This window comes from Podarcis filfolensis (genome assembly GCF_964270895.1).
Source record: "Podarcis filfolensis genome assembly, chromosome: 15".
NCBI lineage: Eukaryota > Metazoa > Chordata > Lepidosauria > Squamata > Lacertidae > Podarcis > Podarcis filfolensis.
This window is the reverse complement of record NC_139618.1, coordinates 28,654,633-28,665,597: the sequence shown is the minus strand read 5'-3', so window position 1 is coordinate 28,665,597 and position 10,965 is coordinate 28,654,633. Positions and strand designations below refer to the sequence as shown.

The 10,965-nt window shown below is 45.9% G+C and overlaps 1 protein-coding gene and 1 long non-coding RNA gene across 5 annotated transcripts; one reads left to right on the top strand and one right to left on the bottom strand.

The window, feature by feature from the left end:
• Positions 1-49: 49 nt before the first annotated feature.
• Positions 50-2,037, top strand: LOC310750732. Its single transcript, XR_014542202.1, has 2 exons — positions 50-429; positions 1,109-2,037. It is a non-coding gene; the product is annotated as an uncharacterized lncRNA (long non-coding RNA).
• Positions 1,881-9,963, bottom strand: PAFAH1B2 (platelet activating factor acetylhydrolase 1b catalytic subunit 2). Of its 4 annotated transcripts, XM_083589046.1 has the most exons (7): positions 9,477-9,621; positions 8,856-8,953; positions 8,542-8,629; positions 7,644-7,733; positions 6,858-6,974; positions 6,221-6,343; positions 1,881-4,729 (listed from the first exon to the last, which is right to left on the bottom strand). In XM_083589046.1, exons 3-7 carry the CDS (start codon positions 8,620-8,622, stop codon positions 4,451-4,453), a joined length of 690 nt encoding a protein of 229 aa, XP_083445172.1. In that variant the 5' UTR covers positions 8,623-8,629; positions 8,856-8,953; positions 9,477-9,621; the 3' UTR covers positions 1,881-4,450. The 4 variants fall into 4 exon arrangements, with proteins under 4 accessions (XP_083445172.1, XP_083445170.1, XP_083445169.1 ...); XM_083589044.1 differs by lacking the exons at positions 8,856-8,953; positions 9,477-9,621 and adding an exon at positions 9,743-9,963; XM_083589043.1 differs by lacking the exons at positions 8,856-8,953; positions 9,477-9,621 and adding an exon at positions 9,722-9,740.
• Between the last annotated feature and the right edge of the window lie 1,002 nt (positions 9,964-10,965).

Here is a 10,965-nt window from a genome sequence, read left to right as displayed (position 1 = left end):
CGAGCAGCCTCGAGCTGGAGGACTCTTTCGTAAATAGGACTTTTTTTGGGGGGGGGCACACACACACACACCCCTCTCGCGGCAGAGGAAATGGTGCACGGGGCGCGGAGAAATGTGCCTTTTTTGTGATAAACAGCCCCTGCGTCTCCAGTGCGCGGACGATCCAGGTTCTTGGGAGATGCTGAAAAGTGTTCAGCGGAAAGGCAATGCACAGCAAGAGAGATGCACTAGAGGACGCGCCAGCTCTCCGGAAGGCGCCTGGCAAAGAGAGGAGGCGGCAGGTGCGCCTACCTGCCTGTATATGGGAAGGTGTTTCTGCCTCCAGCATTGCTGACTTTCAGGAGAAATGTACACACCTTTCTGCTTACGCAGGCACTTGGCGGCTGAAGGATACCGGTCAGGGTAACCTTGCCCTTAGCAGGTGTGAGGGTATGCTATTGCTTTAAAAAGTTCTAAACGCATGGGTTTTTCTTTACTTGTTTCTAGTTGATTTTGAAGCGTTTTAAACGTCTTTTAAAATTGTATTAACTTTTGGATGTTTGCTACCTGGGGCTCCTCCTTTGAGAGGAAGGATGGAAATCTAAGAAATAAAATCTAAAAAGAGCTCATCCCTGGAGCCAGTAATTTAGGACAGGACGAGCTGCAACCTGCTTACTATTCAGTGCAGAATTGCAACATACAAATGTTTACTAAAGGAGAACTTCGCAGTTGCTTGTTGCAGCAGCAAGAGCTTTCGATGGTATTGCCAGCAACATGCTCAGTTCTCACTGCCACCAGTGTTGCTGTGTTGTTGGCGGCTTAATGTTCACCCTGAACGTTAGGAGTAACTGGAATACTTGTTTAGTCTCTTCTGACATTTATTTGTTGGCCCTCTTTAGCCATGGTTCTCAGAAATGCTTACCAAAAAAACCCCAAAACCAAAAAAAGTGCACCTAAATCCAACAGTTGGAGTTGGCCTGCATAAAGGTCTTCTTAAAGAGTTCAGATCCCATCCGTCCCCCGGCTTAAAATAGCTACCTGCAATTTTTATGTCTTTTAAAAAGGGTTTCCAAACCCTGCTGAAATGGAATCACCTAGTTTTGATGTAACGTTCTACTTTCAACCCTAGGTGTACCAGTACAGTACTTCCTTACCAGGAAACAAGGTTGCCACCTATTATTTGTCCAGCACCAAGGCAGCTGTTTCTACAATGGGGTGGACTACAGACGACATTTCTGCCTACTATGCAGGCCCAAATGGTGGATGGAAGGGCATTTCTAACAGAATCCTAGTCTAGAGCTTATCAACTGCACTCATCTGAAAAAAAGGGAAGTTTATACAATTTGTTGCCCGGATACAGAGCTTAGCCATTCCCCACCTCCATGCAGATGGCTGGTAGGCAGCAACTTGCCATGCTGTAACCAGGAGGAGGACATTGGCCATGCTCCTGGAAAACACCAACAATCTCTTGTTAGGAGGCACATTTTTATAGCCTCTTGGCTGCCCACAAAGAAGGGGAATTTCAGGAACATCCTTGCTTGGAGGAAGAGCTTACAAACAAGAAATGAAGACCAAATATGAACAAGCACAGAATTGAACAAGATTTTAGAATGATTTTTTGAAGTTGAAAATTACTCCCCCCAAACACACACATTTGTGGTGATAATAAAAATATACACCCCTCCATAATCTGAGTTTTAATTACAGCTCCCTGTGCTCCAGTATAACCTTGTAGATATACATGTCCCCTTCCCCCATAGTTTTTTTTTTTTTTAAACACAGAGAACTAGTACATTTCTGATGCACACACGGTTCTTACTGCAGTTTGGGGCTAGACCTCACGAGTCCAAGCAGCACACCCACCCACCCTACCAGAAATGAGAGACACTCACAAGAACTAATTGGTGAAACATATACATTTATATTGAAATATGCACTAAACAGTGAGCTCTACCAGTCATCAATGCCATTTTGCCAAAGCAATTATCATCACTTTTTTTGGTGGTGGGGGTGGAAAGTTCAGTTGGCTACCAGTAAAAAAAAAAAAAAAAAAAAAAAGAGGGGAGAAAGCACCCTCCCAAACTCCCAGCAGCAAAAGGTCAGGCTCCAAGGCGTTTCCACACTCTTGAGCCAGCATGCTGCCAGAACCACAATTCTCTCCTATGGGCACAGGGTCCCTTTGTTACAGCCACACACACACACACACACACACACACGACGAGAGAAAGACAACATTCCTTAACCTTCTTTCACACTTTTTCTTTGCTGCAATAAATATAAAACTAGCAATGTTCATATACCACTGCACAGACGAGATTCTGGGCGGCAGCATACAACTGTAAACAGCAATGAGATTAGAGGGAAAAGCCATGTAAAAGCTCAAGGCGGGGCAGTATATGATGCACAAGATGTATTCCTGGGTTACCAGGAGCACTGGGCAGCCAAGCACATCCCAATATTAGGATCTTGTTTGGGAATACAGAGAAGCAGGATACATGTCAGCACTTGCAGATGCAACAGGGTTCAAATAAGGGGTGGGGCGGGACCTACAACATTCTCCAGTCTTGTTAATGAGAAGCTTCTCTTTGTGACAGGACAGACAGGAAGATACTGACCTGCCTTTAGGTCGGATCCAGGGCAGCAGGCAGGGGAAATGGCAAAAAGCAATTGAGACAGACCCCAGAGAAGCAGCTAGTTCAGGGCCAGGGTCTGTGAAGGGGAGGAACATCTTCCAAAAGGAGCATTTGGACCACAAGTAGCTGTTTCACTAGCATGGAAGGAACACCAGAGAGGTATTTCAGGAAGAATTAGGCCAGTGCTACCTTTTCCACAAAAGGGTAAGCAGCAAAGCCCCAGCAGTGTATGGCCAGCTCAACCACGGCCATCCCCAGTTCAGGATTCCAGCACACGCTGTTCCCCCACCATTCTTTTGTGGAGTAGGGGCTCTGTGCTTTTTTGCATTTTCCCACCTGTGCTGGAGGAAGTCTACAGGAGCAAGGTAATAGGGTGAGGGGAGGGAGGATAAATGCTAGGATAAAGGCCTATTTGGAAGACATCAAGTGAGTGTGTTCAGAAACTGAACTTGCTCCCAAGAACCTTCTGATATGAAAAAGCATTTCCACGACAAAAAGAGCCACTAAAGTCTCATGCACAAGACTTTGGGGGAGGGCAGAAGAACATGTTAGAACTATGCACAACTGGCTAAGTTTAAATAGCTGATGTTTCTGAACTAGCTCAGGTAAAAGCAGACCATAGATGGAAGCATATTTGTTTTTTTATAAAAAAAACTTGCTTTTTTCAGATTCCTAAAACCAGAAATCTGAAAGAGGTTTTCCCTTCGTGGGAAAATCTCTCCCATCCATGTAGACATGAATTAAGGCTTTATATCCCTGGTAATCTCTATACAGGAATCCCCAGAAACATGCTTTCCACACTGGACCCTTTCCTACTCAAGAGAGGTAACGGCTATAGCTCAATTATGTCCCTCGCTGTAAAGCTTCAGCCTGCTGCAGGCCTTGAGAGAAGGGAAATGAGCAAGGATTATGACGTTAAGAGGGTAGGAGAAGTAACAGTCACTTCCTTTTTGCTCTTTCTTTTAAAAATGAACACAAGCAGCTCTGCAAAGCATTCTGAAGCACAATATGGAACAGCGGGAAGAAATGTCAGTTTATATTGGTGGGTACGTCCGGCCACTGACCAGGCTCCAAGGCCACTGGGCCTTTTAAGAGATGGGAATGTTGAATCAAAGCACACAAAAGGGGGAAGGGGAGAGAGAAGAGAGAACAAATGGTTCTACCAGGATGCAGAAATTGGGCAGTCCCCTCTTCCCCAGCAACAGAATGACATCCATCAAGCAAGAAATGAAAACAGGCTGAGTTAAATGAGTTCACTCACTTGACAATTAATTTTTCACACGTCTGAAGTTGCCTGATGTAGCTTTATCCTGCTTTCTGTTGTTGCCAAAGCCAGAAAAGCAGCTAAGATCACTTAAAACAAAAAACCCAACCCCAGTTAAGTATAAAAACTCTCCAAACAATTCCAACTTTTAAAGAAGCAGGCTACTTTCAGTTCAGGAAGTGGAATGTGAGTGCAGCTAATGAGCTCAGACATTTAGGGGCTATTGGAATAATAAGCCTGGCAGGACACTAAGGCGAGGAAACTGGCAGAGTGACAGCAGAACATGAGCAACGAACAGGTGACAGGAACGTTCACACTGTAAACAAGAAATGACTTTAAAGTATCATCCTTCTTCGGTCAATTTAAACCACCCTCTGCAGGTGGCTCTGACTGACTGAGCTGACCCATGTGCTGCCATCCCAGCCACCGCCCCAGTCCCCTTTCCTTTCCAATGCTAAACACAACACCCAGTAACATTCAACAATGGAAAGCACTTTGAGTAAGGAGGATTCTGTAGTGCCAGGATAAAAAGAACTGCGTTGATGGAGCTGGGGTGCCACGGACATGGCTGGGATCAGGCCAAAGTCGCCTGCTTCTCTTCAGGGGTCTCCTCCAGCAGCTGCATGATCAGTTCATGGAGGGGTTTGCAGATCTTGGCGTAGCCGGCACCCGATAGGTGCAGAAAATCAAACATGTCGTGGCAGGAGATGGTGCCATCTGAGTGCACAAAGCCGGCATCCACGTCCAGCAGCTGGACATTGGAGAGTTTGGGCAGTGAGGTCTTCAGGAGCTGGTTCACCTTGTTGTTCTTCTGCCGCAGCAGGTTTGGCTTCTCACCACGAGGGAGCAGGCCCTTGAGCATGAAACAGGACAGAAGCACGTGAGAAGGTGCTCAGTATTGTAAGAAGCATGCTCCCGAAATCTCACCCAGGCATCTCCCTGTGCACTGACTCTACCCATGGTTTAGGCATCCACATCATCCTCTCTCTGGACCCTGGCAAATGATGCTGCATAAACCATCTCTCTCCTTCTCACCCACTAGGAACCTTGTCCCTACCTCATCATTAAGAAGCACGTGACAACTTTTATTCTCCACCTGCATGCAACTGAGTTTTACTCAGAGTAGACCCACTGAAATGAATGGCCATTAATTTCAATAGGTCTATTCACAGGGCAGTTCTAAGTAAAACCTAGGGTTTGTACCTTCCTCTCCCATTTAAAAAAAAATGATTTATACATGGACTGTTCTAATGCCTTATTATTTATCAATTTTGTATTCTGCCCTTCATCCAAAGATCACAGGGCAGTTCACAACATAAAAATACAAAATGAGAGCACAAAACAGATAATAAAAACAAAGGCAAAAGCAAACCAATACCCCCCCCAACTGGGCAACTGATACAAAGTTCTCAGCGCCCTTATCATAATTTAAAGTGAACAGAAAAGGAACAAGATTAACTAATACTCCAATTTCTAAAATAATGAATTAACAGTTCAATTGCAGCTTATGTGTGTTTTAACACGTGTGATTTCAACTTTATGTGGCTGAAGGCCGGCCGGTTGAAATCACACAAAATGAATGGAATGTGGAGAGCTTAAACGTTCTTTTTGCACAGGGTTTTCCTGGCAAGGAAAGAGCTTTTGACCATTTTCCCTTGCTTGAGGGCTCAAGGCCTACTCAGCGCACAGCTCCAGAAAGGGTAAGGATGTTTGCCTGGGGGTGGTTTGAGTATAAGTGTGTATGTCTATATGTGCCAACCCTGAACACAGCCCCTGTGTGATTGTACTGTATTCAAATGGCTATTCAATTTGTAAAATAAAACAGATAAAAACCACAATAAGCTTTACAGTAAAAATAATGAAAATTGATGTTAAAAGGATCAGAGAAACTGACACAGTAAAACTCAACACTCCGTTTGGGAGAACACTGACAATCTTAAGCCTCACATCAAAATTGGAAAAGTCTTCCCACTCAAGGGAAAGCGTTCCACAAAAGACCTACTTCCTTTTAAATTCTGCACATCCAGGGAATCATCCTCAGCTATTATAAGGGATTTAGCTGATCTGTTATGACAGCAACTTCCACTCTGAAGAACAACAAGAAACCTTTCCCTAAATAAATAATGGCTCAAGGCATTACACCTAGTGCTCCTTCCTTCCTCTGCCTTGGCCAAGAGAAGGCTTCAGAGAGCTACTATTCCCAGAAGCATCCCTGCAAGAAGGAGTGGCACTGCCCTTCTCTTCTCATACTGCTACTACCATTCCTCCTGGTCAAAGAGGAGCTTGCAGAAAATGCACACATTCCCAAAGTTGCTACGTATTCCTTGACCACAGCAATGCATACCAGCACGATTATCTTGGCCTGAGGCTGCCGCGTATTGATGAGCCTTACAATGGCCTCTATTCCACCAGCTACTTCCTCTGCTGTGTTTTCATGGTTATTTGTTCCAACCCAAACAACAATGACCTGTGGATGAAGAGAAGGGAGAAGAAAAAGAACCCACACAACCTCAAATGAAAAAATATTGTATTATGCACTTAATATTTATTTGCCATATTCACACCACACCTACAAAGCAAAGTTCTGCAGACATAAAATACTATATATTTAAAATACAATTAGCAGACAATAGTTACAGGAGATCCCCCTAGAAATTCTCAGATGTTCCAACTGCACCTGAATCTTCTGGCCTGGAAATAGTTGCCAAAGCAGCCTGCTGTTAAATCCCTCAGCAGGCTACTGCTGATGCCTCCCTCAGACTTTGGTATTTTTGACAATATCACTCACAACCTAGGCCTCTGCTTCCTTGCTAGTTATAAATTACAAGGTACAAACATAATATATACAACAGACAAACACACTGGCATGAAATCATTATGTGCTTATCGGCGCAGAACTGTTTCGGTGGGACCAACAGCCAGCAAACTGTTCATTTGAAAAGAGAGCCTTCACATACACACAGTCATTATCCCCAGCTTACCTTGGGTTTAATATTTTCCAGTTCACCATTCTTCAGTCTCCACAAAACTTGCCCCGTTGTGTCCCCTCCAATCCCAAAATTCAGTGCGTGTAAAGGTGAAAAGAGTTCCCGCCATATCTATAACCAGAAACCAATTCAATCTTTTAGATCACCCTTGAACAAAAGCAGAATATTTGACCATACAGTCTAACCCACCGGAAAGGTATCTGTTGTTGGGTTGTTGTTTTTTAAAAAGGGTAGTATCTACACAGAACCTGGATTGAAGAACCTTCAAAGCTCTTTTCCGATGTTGCTGTCTATGTGTAGCATCAAGCACATGGCTGGGGTGCGAGACTGTGCCTCTTGGCCCTGCCTAATGTTGTGCACAGTCGCAGGCCCACCCATACATCTATGTGGACATCTTCAGAAGAGAAACCTTTGCATATAGCTGTACACACGAAGGTCTCCTGGGGTCATAAGGATGGAAGGAACCTCAAAGGTCTTCTAGGTCAATGCCCTCCCAATGGAAAAATCCACCATGCTACCCCTTCACAGATATCATGCTCAACAGATGGATGCCTAGGAAGTTGGGCCAAAGATATATGTGATGTCAAGCACAGGGTCAAAGGCTCCCTTTCCCTTCCATGGGCTGAGCCCTATGCATGGTTTTCAAAAGAAGGCTCTGTCCATTGTTGGTGGACTGTCAGCATTATTCTAGATTCAGGTAGGTAGCTGTTTTTACATTATGTAATTGATGGAAAGCGAGTGTGTTCATATAACAAGCCCCGCAGCCTCACCACTCAGTACCTCATATTGCTGTAGCAGCTGAACCATGGAATCCCCCACAAACAGCACATCAGGTTCCTTGTCCTTGCAGTCCAACACAAAACGGTTATGCTGTATAAAAATAAAGCAAGAGCATTAAGACAACCAAGCAGCTTTCTTTCACCCAGAGCCAATTATCTTTGGACTTACAATCCTGACTCCTTCTCAACTCTGCCATTTTGCTGCTGTTATTTCCTTACTGCAGGTGCCCACTACTACGGAGAGGATAGTAGTGAACACACATACACATGGCCTCTGCCATTAGCAGAAGGAATGAGAACTAACAGGTAGTTGCAACCAACTTTTCTCCAAGCAAGTGTCCTAACAAGGGGAGATCAGTCTGGCCAAAACTGGATACTAATGCCCATTTACAACTTGTCACTTCATTCTTGCATTGCCAAACTGATCCTCCTCTATTCTTTGTCTTGTCTTTTTTCTTTGTAAGGCTGAGAGCAGGAGCCGTCTCCTTTTAACTGATGTAAGCCACTTTTTGATACAATCTATGTATGAAAAGCAGAATATTTGTATAATACGATGAACTATGGGAAGTCTGCCCAGTCTTGAGCATATGGAGCTTGCTTAAGGCATATTGCAAAAGAGAACAGTCAGGCAAAGCAGTGCACTGTCTTCAACTCTCAGTAATTTGACGTGTAAACTGAAGTAAAGCCTCCAGCACTTTGCAATTTGGGATTATGTTAAGAATGGGTCTACTAGTATACCCTATAGGCAAGTCAGCCAGACAGTCTTCACAGAGACTGCTACAGAGACTGTGCCTTTCACAAAAAAGCTATAGTGGCAGCAGTGATCACGATCCCTACAGGTGTCGTACAAGACAGAAAAACCCACTCAATCCTGCTACAGCATAACATGTTTTTTTTACCTGTGACATCCACCTGTCATCTCCCTGAACATCTTCAGCTGCATGTGGAATTGCTGCTGGGTTTGAGTCACCCTGGCTCATCCTATCCCTGAGAAGACAACAGTTTCAGTATGCCATATTCCGTAACAGTGAGATCTATCGTATGAACGAGTTATACAAAAACACATATATTAGCACAATTATTCCACTTGGGGGACATTTCAGATGTCACAAGGCACCAAACATGTTAGAAATTATGTTTGCATTTACCACATGGGAAAAACTGCAAAGCACCTTGCCTGTACATGTAAACAAATAAACATGTGAAGCCGTACTTTTATATCTCCGACCGTACTGCGAAGAAACACATGGGTCAACAACATAACGGAGCAGAAGAATTTGCAGGGCAGTCAGTCAGAGGAAGGAACAGGTGCTGGGATGGAACAACAGATGAGGAAGGACACAGATACTCGCACCCGCCTCCCCGCGCCTAATATTTTAAGATTTCGACCACGACCACGACCCCGAGCCCCCACCTCTGCCCCGGCAAGCCAAAACAAATGAGAAAGGTGGAAACCAGGTGAAGGGCTCCCGGCTCAGCCACGAGGGAGCCCCCCGGCCATCAACCTCAGGCGACCCTCGGTGCCTTTCGGACAGGCGCCAGCAGGGGCGCAGAACGAAGGCCTCCCGCCAAGCCTCGTTGCCATGGGAACCCCGGTGCAGCGGGGAGGGGGGGCCGGGAGGGGGTCCTGGGCCCCACCCTCCTGCCCGCCCTTACTTCCCCCCCTCCGGCCCCAGAGCGCATCCTCGGATGAGGGCTCCGCCGAGCGCGGCTCCCTCCTCTCCTCCCCGCACCGGGCCTTCCGTGCGGGCGGCGGGCGTGCTGGGGGAGGGGCGGCTAACGGAGGCCCGCCCTGCGGTCCAGGGGAAAGACCGGCCCGACCGCCCCTACTCACGCCGGCGGCGACTGCGGCTCGCCCCGCTCCTCCATGGCGCTCGAGTCTCTTCGCCTCACGACCCTCCTCCTTCTCCCCGATGCTCTGGCGGGCGCGCCCCTCCCCCCAGCTCCGTCTCCGACCACCCCTGGAGTGCGCCTGCGCAAAGGTCTGCTTCCGCCCTGCGCGCTTTTCGCTAGCGAATCAGTTTCGCCCCCGGGGAGGAAATCCCGCCCATTTAGAACTCCCGTTCCGCTATTCCCAACTTATTCCTCTGGAGGGCGCACCTCGGCCTAATACGGCGCGCCGGAGGGTTCATGCGACCTACGCTACTTCGGCGCCTTTTCTTTTCTTTTCTTTTTTTGCGGAGTCTAACCCGGCGCCATATTGAGAGGAGGAGGAACTCTAGGCTTGCGGGAGGAACCCGTGGGCGCGTGGCGGTGACGTCACTGCTCAGGCCCATGACGTCACGATGAAACGAGTGGCGTTCTGGATGATGCCATTTGTTTGTTGTCCTGTAGTGTGAGTTTAAGATTTTTTTGCAGCTGGTAAAATCAATGGGTTCTGTCCAATTATGTTCTTACTCAGAGAAGGCCAGTTAAAAATATTGGGCATGACTAACTTAGCCTATGAATGTCACTTGGTCTTCTACTCTTAGTAGGATATAGCCCAATATATTACTGGTGTCACTAAGGACTAAGTTCTTTAAAATGTAATTAAAAAAAAAATATGGTGGAAAATAAGAAATTGCAACTTGTCTGTAAGCTGCTTCCCTTCTGGATCTGAACAAAAATTCCCACTGAGACATTTCCATTTGACATGAAGTTATACGATTGTTCTGATATGTCCAACTCTTCATGTGATTGTTGTTCCAGTATGGGCCACAGTATGGTCCTGAAAATGGTAATGAGTGTCATTGTCTCTCCACCCTCCACCTTTTCCCTAAAACTGTCTGTAGCTCATGGTCCTCCGCCATAGCAAAAAATAGTTTCCAGTTCTAGGAAAGGGAGGGTGAGGAAGGGACATATAGGAAACCACACCCTGCAGTCAAGGACAAAAAACATGTAGAGAAACCCAGCCACAAAGATTTGGATGCTGCCTGGCGTGTCATATTTTGGGTGGCTAGTCTACACCACCTGTCACAACTCCATTTTTCCACAGGTCATTTTCTCCTGACCACATTGCTAACCATCACCCATGGATGTATAAATTCTCAAGATAGCACTTCATGCATCCGATGAAGGAGACTACTCAAAAACACTTTTCCCATAATAAATTTGCAAGTAAGGATGGGTGACTCTTGTCAATTTCAGTTTCTCTTTTCTTCCAAGCTTGTTCAGTTATCCAGGAACAAGGACAGATTCTTCGTAGCCATACCTGGAGATGCCAAGGACTGAACCTGGAGGCTTCTGCACACTTTGGTCCTTCCCTTTCTCTAGCGTGAGGAGATATAACTTATCAAATGCATGCATAAACATCTCAAATAATACGGCAATAGAACCTAATGAGA

Bases quoted from the DNA above. Each gene is read 5' to 3' on its own strand.
- PAFAH1B2 (XM_083589044.1), bottom strand. From the start codon at position 9,918: ATGGGCCTGAGCAGTGACGTCACCGCCACGCGCCCACGGGTTCCTCCC. The intron at 8,630-9,742 runs GTGCGCCCTCCA...TTGTCTTCTCAG, and splicing joins GCGCGCCGTATTAGGCCGAG to GGATAGGATGAGCCAGGGTG. The intron at 6,344-6,857 runs GTAAGCTGGGGA...CTTCATCCACAG, and splicing joins TGGAAAATATTAAACCCAAG to GTCATTGTTGTTTGGGTTGG.